The sequence below is a fragment of the Scyliorhinus canicula genome, chromosome 12 (assembly GCF_902713615.1).
Source record: "Scyliorhinus canicula chromosome 12, sScyCan1.1, whole genome shotgun sequence".
Classification (NCBI taxonomy): domain Eukaryota; kingdom Metazoa; phylum Chordata; class Chondrichthyes; order Carcharhiniformes; family Scyliorhinidae; genus Scyliorhinus; species Scyliorhinus canicula.
In genome coordinates, this window is record NC_052157.1 from 148711991 (window position 1) to 148730240 (window position 18250).

The 18250-nt window shown below is 46.8% G+C and overlaps 1 protein-coding gene across 1 annotated transcript in view; it reads right to left on the minus strand.

Moving 5' to 3' along the window:
- Nucleotides 1-18250, minus strand: part of LOC119975017 (lissencephaly-1 homolog) — a 116788-nt gene that overhangs the window by 82240 nt on the left and 16298 nt on the right. The window contains exon 2 of the mRNA XM_038814468.1: nt 10101-10333. Coding sequence (XP_038670396.1) covers nt 10101-10132 — 32 coding nt within the window. The 5' untranslated portion in view covers nt 10133-10333. The remainder of the gene's footprint in view (nt 1-10100; nt 10334-18250) is intronic.

Below are 18250 nucleotides of genomic sequence, written 5' to 3' on the forward strand. Positions count from 1 at the left end.
TCCATGGAGGTTTGCAAGGCCGAGGGCCAGGGAATTTTCATACTTCTCCCATGTGCATAAGGCCTATTCCCGGATTGATTTTTTTGTTATGAGTAGGGCGCTGATTGCAAGGGTGGAGGTTGCTGAGTATTCGGCGATCGCCATTTCTGACCATGCCTCGCACTGGGTGGACCTCGAGCTGGGGGAAGAGAGGGACCAGCGCCCGCTCTGGCACTTGGAGGTGGGGCTGCTGGCGGACGAGGAGCTGGGCGGGCGGGTTCGAGGATGTATTGAGAGGTACCTGGAGGCCAATGACAATGGGGAGGTCAGAGTGGGGAAGGTCTTGGAGGCACTGAAGGCGGTGGTTAGGGGGGAGTTGATCTCCATTCGAGCCCACAGGGAGAGGAGAGAGCAGAGAGAGAGGGAGAGACTGGTGGGGGAGTTGGTGAGGGTGGACAGAGATACACGGAGGCTCCGGAGGAGGGATTGCTGAGGAAGTGGCGTAGTCTCCCAGGCTGAGTTCGACTTGTTGACCACCAGAAAGGTGGAAGCTCATTGGAGGAAGGTACAGGGAGCGGTGTATGAATATGGGGAGAAGGCGAGCAGGATGCTGGCGCACCAGCTCCGTAAGCGGGATGCGGCCAGGGAGATTGGTGGAGTTAAGGATAGGGGAGGGAATGTGGTGCGAAGGGGGGTAGACATTAATGGGGTCTTCAGGGACTTTTATGAGGAACTGTATCGGGCCGAACCCCCAGCGGAGGAGGGGGGGATGGGGCGCTTCTTGGACCGGTTGAGATTCCGGAGGGTGGAGGAGGGACAGGTGGAGGGACTGGGGGCGCCGGATGAGCTGGTCAAAGGGATAGGGAGCATGCAGTCGGGGAAGGCGCCGGGGCCGGATGGGTTCCCGGTCGAATTTTATAAAATGTATGCAGACCTGTTGGGCCCCCTGTTGGTTAGGACGTTCAACGAGGCAAGGGAAGGGGGGGGGGGGGGGGGGGGGGGGGGGGGGGGCTCTGCCTCTGACGATGTCTCGGGCGCTGAACTCCTTGATCCTTAAGCGGGACAAGGATTCCCTGCAGTGTGGGTCATACAGGCCGATCTCACTCTTAAATGTAGACGCCAAGCTGTTGGCAAAGATCTTAGCCACGAGGATAGAGGACTGTGTGCCGCAGGTTATCCACGAGGATCAAACGAGGATCAAACGGGGTTCGTGAATTGGAGGCAGTTGAACACTAACATACGGAGGCTCTTGAATGTTATAATGATGCCGGCGGTGGAGGGGGAGGTAGTGGTGGCGTTGGACGCGGAGAAGGCATTTGATAGGGTTGAGTGGGGGTACTTGTGGGAGGTGTTAGAGAGGTTCGGATTTGGGGAGAGGTTTGTCAGGTGGGTGAGGCTTTTATATGAGGCCCTGATGGCAAGCGTGGCCACGAATGGGAGGAGGTTGGAGTATTTACGGTTATACCGAGGGACGAGGCAGGGGTGTCCCCTATCCCCCCTACTGTTTGCGCTGGCAATTGAACCCCTGGCTATGGCATTGAGGGAGTCGAGGAACTGGAGTGGGCTGGTGCGGGGTGGGGAGGAACACTGAGTGTCGCTCTACGTGGACGACCTATTGCTGTATGTGGCGGACCCGGTGGGGGGAATGCCGGAGGTGATGAGGATTCTTAGGGAATTTGGGGATTTCTCAGGATACAAGCTAACTTGGGAAAGAGCGAGCTGTTCGTTGTACACCCGGGGGACCGGGAGGGGGGGGGGTGGGAGAGAGAGTGAGAGAGAGAGGAGAGGAGAGAGATCGGTAGGCTCCCACTAAAAAGGGCGGAGAGGAGCTTCAGGTACTTGGGGGTCCAGGTGGCCAGGAGCTGGGGGGAGCCTTGCATAAGCTTAACCTCACGAGGCTGGTGGAGCAATTGGAGGAGGAGTTTATGAGGTGGGATATGCTGCCGCTGTCTCTGGCGGGTAGGGTGCGATCAGTCAAGATGACGGTGTTCCCGAGATTCCTGTTCCTGTTCCAGTGCCTCCCCATCCTTATCCCGAAGGCCTTTTTCAGGCGGGTTAACAGGAGCATTACGGGATTTGTGTGGGCGCACGGGACCCCGAGGGTGAGAAGGGTGTTTCTTCTGGAGCAGGACAGGGATAGGGGGGGCTGGCACTGCCCAACCTCTGTGGGTATTATTGGGCTGCCAACGCAGCGATGGTGCGTAAGTGGGTGATGGACGGGGAAGGGGCAGCATGGAAGAGGATGGAGATGGCGTCCTGTGTGGGTACGAGCCTGGATGCACTGGTAATGGCGCTGCTGCCACTCCCTCCAACGTGGTACACCATGAGCCCGGTGGTGGCGGCTACCCTCAACATTTGGGGGCAGTGGCGACGGCACAGGGGGGAGGTGGGGGCCTCGATGGGGTCCCCGATACGGGGAGAATTGATGGCGGATTCCAGAGTTGACACAGGGCAGGTGTTAGGAGGTTGAGGGACCTGTTCATGGACAGGAAGTTTGCGTGCCTGGGTGAGCTGGAAGGAAAGTTGGGGCTCCCCCGGGGAACACCTTTTGGTACATGCAGGTAAGGGCATTTGTCAGGCGGCAGAGTTCCCTCTGTTGCCGCCGCGTGGGGTCCAGGACAGGGTGCTCTCGGGGGTGTAGGTTGGAGAGGGGAGGATCTCGGAAATGTACCAAGTGATGCAGGAGGTAGACGAGACCTCGGTGGAGGAGCTGAAGGGTAAATGGGAGGAGGAGCTGGGTGAGGAGATTGAGGAAGGGTGAACTCCTCCTCTTCTTGTGCAAGGCTTAGCCTCATACAGTTTAAGGTGCTGCATAGGGCTCACATGACTGGGACAAGGATGAGCCGGTTCTTTGGGAGCGAGGATGGTGTATTAGGTGCTCAGGGAGACCAGCAAACCATGCCCATATGTTCTGGGCATGCCCAGCGCTGGGGGAATTTTGGAAGGGCGTAGCAAGGACAGTGTCGAGGGTGGTAGGATCCAGGGTCAAACCAGGCTGGGGGCTCGCAATATTTGGGGTTGCAGAGGAGCAGGGAGTGCAGGAGGCGAAAGAAGCCGGCATTCTGGCCTTTGCATCCCTAGTAGCCCGGCGGAGGATTCTTCTTCAGTGGAAGGATGCGAGACCCCCAAGCGTGGAGGCCTGGATGAACGATATGGCGGGGCTTATTAAATTGGAGAGGGTGAAATTTGTCCTAAGGGGTCAGTGTAGGGGTTCTTCAAGAGGTGGCAACCATTCCTAGATTTCCTGGCAGAACGGTAGAACAAGAGGCCAGCAGCAGCAGCAACCCGGGGGGAGCGTTTTCTTTGTTTTGAGCTGAGGGGGCGTGTATAGTTGTTCATTGCTAGTGACGGGCGCTAATTTATTTCTCCTTTTTGTATGTGTGTGTGTGGGGGGGGGGGGGGGGGGGGGGGCCCTTTGCATCCCTAGTAGCCCGGCGGAGGATTCTTCTTCAGTGGAAGGATGCGAGACCCCCAAGCGTGGAGGCCTGGATGAACGATATGGCGGGGCTTATTAAATTGGAGAGGGTGAAATTTGCCCTAAGGGGGTCAGTGTAGGGGTTCTTCAAGAGGTGGCAACCATTCCTAGATTTCCTGGCAGAACGGTAGAACAAGAGGCCAGCAGCAGCAGCAACCCGGGGGGAGCGTTTTCTTTGTTTTGAGCTGAGGGGGCGTGTATAGTTGTTCATTGCTAGTGACGGGCGCTAATTTATTTCTCCTTTTTGTATGTGTGTGTGTGTGTGGGGGGGGTTTGTTCTGTCTTTTCTTGATATTATTTTGTTATTGATATTTTGGGCAAGTGTGAATATTTTCTGGTGAATCCCTGGGGTGGGGAGCGGAGCCGGGGAGACTGCCTTTTCACCCGGCCAGGGCGATCTTCCAGTATCGGAATCCGTGTGGCCCATGACTGGGCTTCGCTCCATTAGCGTAACTTTTCTGGCCTGGTGGATGGAGTGAAGGCCAATTTGAAACGGTGGAATGCCCGCCCTCTGACCTAAATTGTGAAGATGCAGATTCTCCTGAGGTTTTTGTTCCAGTTTCTCTCAATCTTCCTTCTCGAGGCTTTCTTTTGCAGGGTTAATAAATTGCCATCTGCTTTGGGCTGCTAAGACTCCTCAGGTTCGTAGAACCTTTTGCAAAAAGATAGGCAGTGTGATTAGCACTACATAATCTTATGTGACTACCGGCCGGCAAATATTGATACGGCGCGGGAGTAGTTAAGGATCCGGACTCTATATGGGGGTGGATGGAGGAGGTTGTGCATAGAGTCAAGTCTGAGGGCCCTGGTTACTGCATCACTCTCCTTTTCCCCTGCGAGATTCTCTTTGAGCCCAGTGGTGTTAGCCACTTTGAGAATTTGGAATTAGTTTAGGCAGCATTCAAAATTGGGTATGATGTCACTGTTGGCTCTGATCTGCAGGAACAATAGGTCTGTGCCGTCTGGCTTAGATCCGTCATTTAGGGCATGGGAAAGGGAGGGCTTGGAGAGGTTTAAAGTTATCTTTCTGGAGGGTAGGTTCACCAGCCTAGGCAAGTTGCTTGAGAAGTTCCAGCTCAGAAAGGGAATCTGTTCAGGGGCGTGATTTTTAAAAAAATTTTTTAAACAAAAATCTTCCTTCATTTCCACTTGTAATGTCACCTACGCTTTTGGACAGGGTTAGGAGAGGGTAATATTTTGGATGTTTATGGGCAAATGTTGGCAACGGAGCAGGCATCGTTAGAAGTAGAAGAGAGGGAGTGGGAGGTGGAGCTGGGTTTAGTCCTGGTGTATTTTTGTTTGGGGGGGGGGGGGGGGGGGAGGAGAAGATTGAGAGAGAGAGAGAGAGAGAGAGAGAGAGAGAGATGAGAGAGAGAGAGAGAGAGAGAGAGAGAGAGAGAGAGAGAGAGAGAGAGAGCGAGCAAGAGAGAGCGAGCAAGAGAGAGAAAGGAGAGAGAAGGCTCTTCACAGGGTCAACTTTACGTCCTCATATGCAAGGTTAATCCTGACGCAGTTTAAGGTGGTGGACAGGGCGCTACCTGACTAGGGTGCATATGAGTGGGTTCTTCTCGGGGGTAGAGGGTAGGTGTGAGTGGTGCGGTCAGGGGTGAATCACACACACATGTTTTGGTCTTGCCCCAAGCTAGTTAATTTCTGGGTCTCTTTTTTGATACAATGACAGGAATTTTGGACGTTCAATTGGGGCCAAGCCCGTTGGTGGCGATTTTTGGAGTATCAGACTCACCAGTGCTGCAGATGGGGGCACGGGCAGATGCCCTAGCCTTCACCTCGCTAATAGCCAAGGCAAGTTCTGCTGGGGCTGAGGTCCCGGAGTCACCCAAGGCCTCGACTTGGCTGGGGGACCTGATGGAGGTTTTGCACTTTAAGATCAGGTATACCATGAGGGGGTCGGTGATAGGGTTCTACTTGACGTGGGAGCCTTTAACCTTTTTTCAGGGAACTGATTACCATCAACTGTTGGGGTGTGTGTCTTTTTATGTTAAGATTCTGTTTTCTCTATGGGGGGGGGGGGGGGGGGGGGGGGGGGGGGGGAAAGAGATTGGATGCGTGTACATTTGATGGGATAGGGCAGGTTTAGGATTTGTTGTATTCTTGTTTTTTTGTTACAATGAAAATCTTGTTTGAATAAATATATTTAGAAAAATTCACAAATTTTCAAAGGTTCACAACTCTATGAATGAGATTATTAAAAAATCTCAGTCCTAAATGCTTGATCGCACAGTGGTTAGCACTTCTGCCTCACCGCACTGGGGATCGGGTTCAATTCTGGCCTTGGGCAACCGTCTGTGGAATTCACACATTCTCCCCATGTCTACATGGTTTCCTCTGGGTGCTCCATTTTCCTCCCACAGTCCAAAGGTGTGCAGGTTAGAACAAAGATCATAGAATCTACAGTGCAGAAGGCGGCCATTCGGCCCATTGAGTCTGCACCGGCCCTTGGAAAGAGCACCCTACTCAAGCCCACGCCTCCACCCTATCCCCGTAACCCAGCAACCCCACTTAACCTTTTTGGACACTGAGGGCAATTTAGATGGCCAGTCCACCTGACCTGCACATCTTTAGACTGTGGAAGGAAACCGGAGCACCCGAAGGAAACCTACGCAGACACGGGGAGAACATGCAGGCAACATGCAGACTCCGCACAGACAGTGACCCAAGCCGGGAATCGAACCTGGGACCCTGGAGCTGTGAAGCAACTGTGTTAACCACTGTGCTACCGTTCTGCCCAGCACAGGAACAGGCCCTTTGGCCCTCCAAGCCTGCACCGACCATGGTATCTGCCTAAACTAAAACTGTATGCACTTACAGAGTCATATCCTTCCATTCCGACCCTATTCATACATTTGTCTAGGTGCCCCTTAAATGGCGCGATCGTGCCTGCTCCCATCACCTGCCCAGGCAGCTCGTTCCATATATTTACCACCCTCTGTGTAAAAATCGTGCCTCGCACATCTGTTCTAAACTTTTCCCCACGCACTTTAAACCTATGTCCCCTAAGTACTTGACTCTCCTACCCGAGGAAAGAACATCTGACTATCCACTCTGTCCACGTCACTCAATCGTGCAGACCTCTATCAGGTCGCATCTCAACCTCCGTCATTCCAGTGAGAACAGATTGAGTTTATCTAACCTCTCCTCATAGCTCATGCCCTCCATACCAGGCAACATCCTAGTAAACCGCTTCTGTACCCTCGCCAAAGCATCCACATCCTTCTGGTAGTGTAGCGACCAGAATTATATACAATATTCCAAATGAGGCCGAACTAAGGTCCTGTACAGCTGCAACATGACTTGCCAATTTTTATATTCAATGCCCCGACCGATGAAGGCCAGCATGCTGTATGCCTTCTTGGCCACCTTATCCACATGCGTTGCCACTTTCAGTTATCGGTGAACATGCACACCCAGATCCCTCTGCCTGTCAAGAGTTCTACCATTTACTGTATAATTCCTACATGCATTGGACCTTCCAAAATGCATTACCTCACACTCGTCGGATTAAACTCCATCTGCCATTCCTCTGCCCAAAACTCCAAGCAGTTTATATCTTGCTGTATCCTCTGACAATCCTCTTCACTGCCCGCAACTCCACCAATTTTTGTGTCGTTTGCGAACTTAATCAGACCAGTTGCATTTTCTTCCAAATCATTTGTACGCACTATGAACAACAAAGGTCCCAGAACTGATCCCTGTGGAACACCGCCAGTCACAGCCTTTCATTCGGAAAAGCACTTTTCTACTGCTACCCTCTGTCTTCTGTGCCCAAAGCCAGTTCTGTATCCAACTTGACAGTTCTCCTCTGATCCCATGTGGCTTCACCTTTTGTATCAGTCGACCATGAGGTTCTTTATCAAAGGCTTTACTGAAGTCCATGTGTACAACATCTACTGCCTTTTTCCTTCATCTATTATCTTTGCCACTTCCTCGAAAAACTCGATCAAATTAGTGAGGCACGACCGCCCCTTCACAAAACCATACTGTCCATCACTAGCAAGTCCATTTCTTTCCAAATGTGAGTAAATCCCATCTCTAAAAATCTTTTCCAATAATTTCCCTTCCACCAACGTAAGGCTCACCAGCCTATAATTTCCTGGATTATCCCTGCTGTCCTTCTTAAACAATGGAACAACATTGGCTGCTCTCTAGTCCTCTGGAACTTCACCTGTAGCCAATGAGGATACAAAGATTACCGTCAAGGCCCCAGCAATTTCCTCCCTTGCCTCTGTCAGTATTCTGAGGTAGATGCCATCAGACCTTGTGGACTTGTCTACTTTAATGCTTTTAAATATGCCCAACATCTCCTCTTTATTAATATCAACATAGGGCAGCACGGTGGCCTAGTGGTTAGCACAACCGCCTCACGGCGCTGAGGTCCCAGGTTCGATCCCGGCTCTGGGTCACTGTCCGTGTGGAGTTTGCACATTCTCCCCGTGTCTGCGTGGGTTTCGCCCCCACAACCCAAAAATGTGCAGAGTAGGTGGATTGGCCACGCTAAATTGCCCCTTAATTGGAAAAAATAATTGGCTAATCTAAATTTATAAAAAAAAAAATAAAAAAATTTATATCAACATGACTCGGAATACCTACACACTCTACCCTATACTCCTCATCCACCAAGTCCTTCTCTTTGGTGAATATAGAGGCAAAATATTCATTTCGTATCTCGCCCATTTCCTCTGGTTCCATACATAGATTCCCTAGGTGGAGGGTATAGGGGAGTGTGCTTAGGTGTTCTTTCAGAGGGTCAGTGCCGACTCAATGGGCCGAATGGCCTCCTTCTGTATTATAGCGACTCCTGAACCCCGAGGCAATACCCCCAATGTTCTAAAATTCCTCTCTAGATTCTCAGTGTTACCCTGTCAAGCCCCTTCAGAATCGTATGCTTCGATGAGATCAGCCCTCATTCGTCTAAACTCCAGAGAATAGAAGCCCAATTTACTCATCCTCTCCTCACATGATAAAGTTCTCATCTCAGGGACCAATCTAAATGAACCTTTGCTGTGCGGCATACAATGCACGTACATCTTACTTTAAATGTGAAGGTCAAAGGCCAGCATGGTGGTGCAGTGATTAGCACTGCTGTCCCACGGTGCTGAGGACCCGGATTCCATCCCGGCCACAGGTCACTGTCTGTATGGAGTTTGCACATTCTCTCTCTGCCTGCGAGGGCCACACTCCCTCAACCCAAAGATGTGCAGGGTAGGTAGATTGGCCACACTAAATTGCCCCTTTTTATAAAAAAAAAGGAAGGTCAAACTGCATCCAGTATTCCAGGCATGGTTATACCAAAGTCTTGTACATTTGGAGCAAGACTTCTTTATTCCTGTACTCCAATCTCCTTGCAATAAAGGGTAGCAGGCCATTTGTCTTCCTAATTGCTTACTGTACCATCATATGTACGAGCACACACAAATGCCTTGGAACATCAACATATTCAAATTTCAAGCTTTCTAAAAATTATTCTGCTTTTCCATTCTAACAATCCAAGTAACAACAGCAAGGAAATTATTCTTGTTCTCTGCAGATCAATATGACAAGAACTGTGCTCATCTCCGAAACTCATTGTCACCTGCACTACAAGATACAGCACTTTCAATATCTCCAAACGGATAGATCATCATATATCTTTTCCCGAGAAACCAAAGAATTTTCTTAAAACAAACTAATACCAGTTGAGATTGTTATTTTAAATTCAAATGGGCATTAAAAAGTGAATGCAGCTCTTCACTAAGGAGCAAAGTTTAAAACTGGAACGTTAACTACATCACTATACTGTTGCATTCTCAGGGTTCACCGCATAGCTGAAGTGTTGCGTTGCATCCTTAATGGTGACAGAATAAGGCTAAATACTTGATAAAACTATTTAAACCATCCAACAAGGTCAGTTTTTAAATTTCAACATACACCTTGGAAAGCTAGGTGGTTACTGGCAAGTTTAAAACCGAGCACTAACAAAGTGATGAATATGCTGTAGGGCATGTATTGTATGTGATCGTCTTTCTCTATCATCAATGCTGGATTCAGCAAATTTCTGAAATAATTTCAATATTTCAATGCAGTGTATATCTTAAATATTTAATCATGAATCATGATTGCACTAAATTATTTGATAATTATTTGATGCACATGCAATAAAGGTGCTTAATTTACTCCAGATGATTAAAAATTGCTTTATGTGCATATAAACCCCAAATTATCCAGCAATTCAAATTAAGGAAGGTGAATTCAAAATGTTTTGTGTGCAAGAAAAATTAAAATCAACTCCCTCCAAACAGGAGCAAAGTTTAGTTATACTGAATTTCACATTTGACATGGAGGTTTATTACAAATATATTCACATGTATCAGTGCATTTAAAATTCCCCAACTTATTTTATTAAGCTTGGTTAATTTTAATTGCCTCTGTAAAGCTCACCAATCTTTCTGAACAAGAAAAAAGATTCAAGTTTTAGAATATTTCGGTCACACTTCATGTCCTTTAGAGTTAGGATAATTGAAGCTAGAAACTGAAGAATGCATTTTATTTCCGAAAATAAAAGCACATTAAATAGGTGACAGACAAAAAGGCACAAATTCAATCAATATAGCTTAAATACACGCTACAATCTATTTCTTCAAGTACTTACAGTTCATCTCTTTGTCTCTGTGACAACACCATTTTGATTGTGTGAAATCAAGTCTGATTTGTACAGCAGCTGCTGCCTCCTCCACAGGAGATCAAAATTCCTTGCAAACTCCTAATTTAGTACGAGTACTGCCACACAGTGGCCCTACGCCAACACAAAACACCTTTTCAGAAGCCAAATCCAAGAACCAAAGAGGGGACTCGGTAACATTCAACAGCCAACACTCATTTCACCTGCAAATTAAGATAGAAAGAAAGTACTGTAGTTAGAATAAATGCATACAATAAACATGAAACATTAATTAATGACAAAGCGCTTATTTGCCTATGCTGTAAGCACACGGCATAAAAAGAAAGCTTTTGCAATTGAAGATTTAAATTTACCAGTGGTCAAAAGTTTGTGATGACTAGTAAATTACAAGAGCAAAGATGCTGCAGTTTATTTTGGGTGCATAAGCAATATCAAGTGTTATTTTGCTGCATGTCCTTTTTCTGGTGATGGCTAAGAGCAGCACGGTAGTACAAGTGGATAGCGCTATGGCTTCACAGCGCCAGGGTCCCAGGTTAGATTCCCTGCTGGGTCACTGTCTGTGTGGAGTCTGCACGTTCTCCCCGTGTGCGCGCGAGTTTCCTCTGGGTGCTCCGGTTTCCTCCCACAGTCCAAAGACGTGCTGGTTAGGTGGATTGGCCATGATAAATTGCCCTTAGTGACCAAAAAAGGTTAGGAGGGCTTATTGGGTTGCGGGATAGGGTGCAATTGAGGGCTTAAATGGGTCAGTGCAAACTCGATGGGCCGAATGGCCTCCTTCTGCACTGTACATTCTATGTTCAAACATGGGTCATCAGGTTAATAGTAGAATTGCACCATCAGCGAAAATGTCTCCAATCATACCAATTGGGATATGCAGATAATTTCAATCCAACCTTATGTTGTCAAAACAATGATATTCTGTTGGTAATTAATCAGGCTAGAGATACAGTAATAGCAACATTTAAACATTTAGCAATAAAGTTCTTTCATCACAAAGCATCTCACGTTAGTACGGGCAATATTTTCCTTTTCTTTATTGAAAACCTAACAACTGTACCCAAAGGTTGCTGTTGTCAGAATAACTGAACGCTAATCTCAATCCCCATTTCAAAATAAAATATTAGAACTAGACCACAAAGGATTCAGTAATTCCGAGGTTACATGCAGCACTATATTTCAGTCAGGACAGTAACAAAATATAATTTATTTGTTATTAATAGCTTTTCCCTCATACAGAGCGCTTGCTCTGGAGTGGGAAGAGGAGAAGACATACAGAGACAAAGAGAGACAGAGAGGTGTCCTCGAGCAGAAATGGAGGTAGACCTGGATCAAAAACAGTCAAAGGTGGGTATTCAGAATTTCTTTCTAGAGAGTGAGAGGAGGCCGATGAGACAAATGATTCTGACATGAATTCCAAAAGGGTGATGCAAATTGAATAGTGATGCATTAGGTAGACTGGGGGAAAAGGAGAAAAAGTAGATGGCATGGCAGGATGCATTTAGGCCCCCTTTAAATCACCAAGAATTTCTCATGATTATGGCGAAATGGTGACAAAACAGATTTCAGCGAAGAAAATAGGGGTCCAATGGGAGACAAAGTATGTGATAAGCAAGATAACCAGGTTGGAAAAAGTAACACGAGTCTGCTCATGGGACATAAACCTTGAGACGTTCAAAGCACAGAAGATGGGCAAAGAAGTCTTAACAGATGGGGCAGCAAATGCAAGGGCGGGGGAAGAGAAGAAAGAGGATGTGGTTGGATTCAGAGGGCAGTTAACTGACACCCGAATGTATGCACATGACCCACAGTATGATATTTCTACAGTGACATCTGCTCACTTCACTGAAGTGCCATGTTCTAGGATAAAGTGCTTGAGGTTCAAGTTATAGTCATAGTCGAATCCAAAGCGAGAAGTCTTACATATATATCACTAACAAATTCGATCAGGAATTCAGCTTTACCCAGAGAGTGGTGACAATGTTAACTAACTACCAAGTAGCGCGGATAAACATAAATGCAATTAAGGGATAGCAAGATAAATACACAAAAAGGAATTTTAAAAAAGGATCGGTTGAAATGTGCAATATGCTAAACAGAATGAAGTAAGTCTGGTATGTGGCATGAACACCAGCATACTGGGCTAAAAAGCCTGTTTGAGCTGTAAATTCTATACTAGTTTTTTCTTAAAAATATCAAACCTGCATTAGCTTTGAGTATTACTAAAATTTTGTTTGGGAAGATGGCAACTTGGATTGCTTTTCCAATATCATTTACAGAACAGAAGCAGATAAAGAAAAATACAGTTTATAAAATAGCTTCTAACTCGTACTATTTGTAATGCCAAATTATATAGTTAGGTACATGAATACTGATCGATCAGAAGGAAGTGGATTAAAGACTATTTTCAAACTGTCCGTGTAATCTCAATTTTCACATGGAAAATCAGATGGACTATAGAACGCACCAAGAAATTGGTAGATGCATTGCAATAAATTCTGGCCAAAAATAAAATAAACGGGCAGCATGGTGGCGCAGTGGGTTAGCCCTGCAGACTCACGGCACCGAGGTCCCAGGTTCGATCCCGGCTCTGGGACACTGTCCGTGTGGAGTTTGCACATTCTCCCCATGTTTGCGTGGGTTTCGGCCCCCCACAACCCAAAGATGTGCAGGCTAGGTGGATTGGCCACGCTAAGTTGCCCCTTAATTGGAAAAAATGAATTGGGTACTCTAAATGTATATTAAAAAAATAAAATAAACAATTTTGTTCAGTGTTATGCTCATTTTGTAATTTAAGTCAACAGTAAAATCTTGGGTTTTCGAACTCCATGGGAAAATGTAACGAAAATGCAACAAAATTTGTGGAGAAAGTCAAATTTAACTCACTGCTGACATACCAGCAGTATGCAAAAAATGTATTTCATTTTGCATTTGTTTCAGTTTATCTTGAAACCATGTTTTATTTAAGATGCTGAGAGGATGTTTCCATGGCTGGAGAGTCTAGGATGGAGGTCAGTCCAGATAAGGAGTTGATCATTTGGAAATGTGATGAGAATAAATTTCTTCACTCCGGAGGTTAAGAATCCTTGGAATCCTCAGCGCCAAAGGGCTGGAATACTTAAATCATTCAGCATATTCACAATGGGAGGCAAAGAGATTTCTGGGCATTCAAGGAAATTAAGAGATACGGGGATAGGGCAAGAAGGCGGAGCTGATGTAGAAGTTCAACCATTACTCTATTGAATGGCACAGGCTAGAGTTGTTTGACCTATTCTTACTCCTTCGATTCTCTTTCTTGCTCCTTCTCATGACAAAGAGAGAGGCTGGGTACCCAAATGCCATTTATCATGCATGTTGATTTTGAATCAGTCGATTTGCTATATAATTGCTGTTTAACTCATTCTTCAATTGCCACCTCCCATGTTCTATAACACACATGGTCTTGACTCCAAGACAGCATGATTGAGATTGAAATTCATTCTGTACTAAATGCAGCAGAGGATTTATAATCTATCTTTCTGGTTAGTGGCCCAGAGTGAAATTTTCAGTTGGTGTATCAAATCTAACATGTCTGCAACTACTAAATAAGGAGAAATGTAGCTCGATGAGCTACAGCAAACTACTCACTCAAATTACAATCTCACAAACGTTAGATTCAATCTGAATAACACCCTTTAGGGTCTATACATTTGCAATTCACTCTTAACCAGTGGATGAGCAGATTCTCTTTTGTTTTAGTCTACTAAAATGCATCTAGATTTTCAATAATTGAAGAAGGAACTGTCACACATGCAACATATTCTTCCTTTATAGTAACTTCCCAAATCTTTTCTCTTTGAAAACTAGATGTAAGTCGGTGTGTCCAAGATTAACAGAATTTTTCCTAAAAATCTAATTAAAACAATGATCATTGGGTGAACACAATGGGTTCACTGATGTTCTTCAGTGAACAGATCCTTTCAGCACTGTCTACTTGGGATATACATGGCTCCATCCCACAATAGGTGATTTTCTCTTCATGTCCTCTGAAGTGATTAGTCAGTTGCTCAACTGCTACCAAACAATGCAATGAAAAATATATCTAGCAGCATCAGTGGGCCACAGGAGCAACTTCCCACCACCTTCGTAGGGTGGTAGAAATTTGCTCCTAAAAGCTGAGCAATAAATATTGCCTGGCCAGTACTACACAGATTCAGAGAAGTAAAGGTCATAATTCGGATACCATCCTTAGTAGGTACATCATATCTGCAAACTGTCAATTTCAGTTACTTCTGGTAAATTATACTACCCACTTAAACACAAATTGGGAAACACTTCTACATACAAAGGGTGGTAGCAATTTGCAATTCTTCTGCAAACAGCAACTGATGGGAGATCGCTTGTTAATTTTAAATTGGAGATTGACATAATTTGTGTTAACCAAAGGGATTAAGAGATTTCGGGTGAAGGCAGATATATATTGAGTTAGACTAAATATTATCAATGATTTCACTGAATAATAAACCAGGCTCAAGGGTGTAAGTGGCATACTCCAGTGCCCATGCTCAGAATAAATGTCCATGGGTACTATCAAAGCAATTATATTTTATTACTATTATTATATATACTTGCCCAATTCCCATTGTAGAAATTTGCAGGTTTTAGAACAGAACAATGCTTACCTTTGAACCTGTCCTTCAAACATTTGCTTCCCCCACTGAAGGTCTAACTCCTCGTCAGGGTATATGGTTACTGAGGCAACTTCTTCTACCTCATCCTACAAGTCAGCATTTATGTCAGCCTGAATTGTGTCAGTAACCTATTTGATCAGAGGCCATTGCAGTCAGGTCCTGTGGTCACTGAATATTTGCATACATATTTCTGACAAGAGCTGTTGCACAACAAACAGGAGGGAGAAATTGAACTCTCAACCTACCTGCTGCAGATGCATCTGGAAATGAAAATATTGATAAGAGTGACCACTGCACAGATTTTGTAGAGATAATGTCCTGGCCCCACACCAAGGACACCCTCCATTATGTTGCACTGCACTGTTGTCTTGCTAAAAGGTTTATAGATTCAAAACAGATCCAGTAGCTCAAAACTGGGGAACCATGAGACACTGATATTAGCAGCAGCAGAATTGCATTCAACTATAATTTCTAAGATGTGGAGATGCCGGCGTTGGACTGGGGTGAGCACAGTAAGAAGTCTTACAACACCAGGTTAAAGTCCAACAGGTTTGTTTCAAACACGAGCTTTCGGATCACGGCTCCTTCACCTGAAGAAGGAGCCGTGCTCCGAAAGCTCGTGTTTGAAACAAACCTGTTCGACTTTAACCTGGTGTTGTAAGACTTCTTACTATAATTTCTAAACCATGGCCCTCATTTCCCTAACTCCGCCTCACTATTGAGCCTGGCATCCAACCCTCGTCATACGAGTGTCCAAGAACAGCGCCTGGCACAAGAGATGGAAAAAGAGTAATTAAAGGAAACAAGAATAAATATGGGGAAATAAGGAAATGGTTGGACAGATATTTTACACGTCTTTATCTATTGAACATTCTGAATTCTCCCTCAGTGTATCCAAACAGGCGCCGGAGGGTGGCGACTAGGAGTTTCATTGTAGTGTTAATCTAGGCCTACTTGTGGCAATAATAAAGATGAAGATTAGAAAGAGCCCCCTACTTAAGCCCACGCTCCACCCCCATAAAATGAGAGGGAGGGAGGAACTGAAAATAATTACTATGCAGGGAATGAGTACTGAGAAAATTATTGGAACTAAAGACTAACAAGCCTCCAGGTCCAATGAACTTAATCTTAGGGTCTGAAAAGAAATGACTGCCGAGTTAGTAGATGCATTGGCTTTCGTTTTCCAAAATTCTGTATTCTGGAATGGACCCATCAGATTGGAAAATAGAATGTGTACCTCCTCTATTCAAGAAAGGAGACAGAAAGCAGGAAATTACAGGCCAGTTAGCCTAACATCTGTCATATGGAAAGTCACCATTGTCTCAGATAACCATAGGCTGCTTTCCCCTTTGAGGGGTGAACTAACTGGTGGTGATTTAACCTGAAGATCACCACACTTCAGGCAGGGTAGCACTGCAGTCTCACGGCGCTGAGGTCCCAGGTTCGATCCCGGCTCTGGGACACTATCCGTGTGGCGTTTGCACATTCTCCCTGTGTTTGCATGAGTTTCGCCCCCACAACCCAAATATGTGCAGGGTAGGTGGATTGAACACGCTAAATTGCCCCTTAATTGGAAAAATGAATTGGATATTCTAAATTTAAAAAAAGATGAGGGGCGAGGTTGAGAAGGCGGAACCTTCATTAATAACCTCAGGCGGTATGGAAATGAATCCACGCTGTCCAGCTAACTGAGCTAAACCAGCCAAAATCTATTATTGAGGTTATAGCTGGGCACTTAAGAAATCTCAATGCAATCTGAGAGTCAACATGTTTTGCAAAAGGAAAAAAGTGTTTAGCTAATTTATTAGAGTTCTTTAAGTAATAAGCAACGTGGATAAAAGGAGTACCTGTCGATGTGATGTCTTGGCGATATTTGACAAGATGCCACAAAGATACTACAGAAAATAAAAGCTCGGCCTGGGGAGTGGGGTGTAACCAGATCAGCGTGATTGGAGGATTGACAGTAAGGATAAGTGGATCATTTTCAAGTTTGCAAGTTGTAACTTCTTGTTAACAGAGAAGTCATCACACCTCTCCAAAGCACAGCACTATTTTCCGGACATTTGAAAATTTCTCCAGTTGCTTTGTACCAATGTCAGATTTAAGGAATTTTTATTTCCTTGTATATTTGGCCTGCCGAAGTTAAATTGATAGTTGGGAGTTTAAACAACTAATAAGATCTCCTTATACTGCCTTGCAAATTGCATTGTTGATCTTGTCAGTAGGTAAGGCACTATAATTGGTGTCCTATTGCCCTCTGAGCGAGAGAGAGAGGGGGAAGCGAGCGAGCGAGAGAGAGAGGGGGAAGCGAGCGAGGGGGAAGCGAGCGAGAGAGAGAGAGGGGGAAGCGAGCGAGAGAGAGAGAGGGGGAAGCGAGCGAGAGAGAGAGAGGGGGAAGCGAGCGAGAGAGAGAGAGGGGGGAAGCGAGCGAGAGAGAGAGAGAGGGGGAAGCGAGCGAGAGAGAGAGAGAGAGAGAGGGGGGAAGCGAGCGAGAGAGAGAGAGAGAGAGGGGGAAGCGAGCGAGAGAGAGAGAGAGAGAGGGGGAAGCGAGCGAGAGAGAGAGAGAGAGGGGGAAGCGAGCGAGAGAGAGAGGGGGAAGCGAGCGAGAGAGAGAGGGGGAAGCGAGCGAGAGAGAGGGGGAAGCGAGCGAGAGAGAGAGGGGGAAGCGAGCGAGAGAGAGGGGGAAGCGAGCGAGAGAGAGGGGGGAGCGAGGGAGAAAGAGGGGAGAGCGAGGGAGAAAGAGGGGAGAGCGAGGGAGAAAGAGGGGAGAGCGAGGGAGAAAGAGGGGAGAGCGAGGGAGAAAGAGGGGAGAGCGAGGGAGAAAGAGGGGAGAGCGAGGGAGAAAGAGGGGAGAGCGAGGGAGAAAGAGGGGAGAGCGAGGGAGAAAGAGGGGAGAGCGAGGGAGAAAGAGGGGAGAGCGAGGGAGAAAGAGGGGAGAGCGAGGGAGAAAGAGGGGAGAGCGAGGGAGAAAGAGGGGAGAGCGAGGGAGAAAGAGGGAGAGAGCGAGGGAGAAAGAGGGAGAGAGCGAGGGAGAAAGAGGGGAGAGCGAGGGAGAAAGAGGGGAGAGCGAGGGAGAAAGAGGGGAGAGCGAGGGAGAAAGAGGGGAGAGCGAGGGGAGAAAGAGGGGAGAGCGAGGGAGAAAGAGGGGAGAGCGAGGGAGAAAAGAAAGAGGGGCGAGGAGAGCGAGGAGGAAGGGGGAGGGGGGGAAAGAGGGAGAGAGCGGGGAGGAAAGAGGGGAGAGCGAGGGAGAAAGAGGGAGAGGGGAGAGCGAGGGAGAAAGAGGGGAGAGCGAGGGAGAAAGAGGGGAGAGCGAGGGAGAAAGAGGGGAGAGCGAGGGAGAAAGAGGGGAGAGCGAGGGAGAAAGAGGGAGGGCGAGGAGAGGGAGAAAGAGGGGAGAGCGAGGGAGAAAGGGGGAGAGCGAGGGAGAAAGAGGGAGGAGAGCGAGGGAGAAAG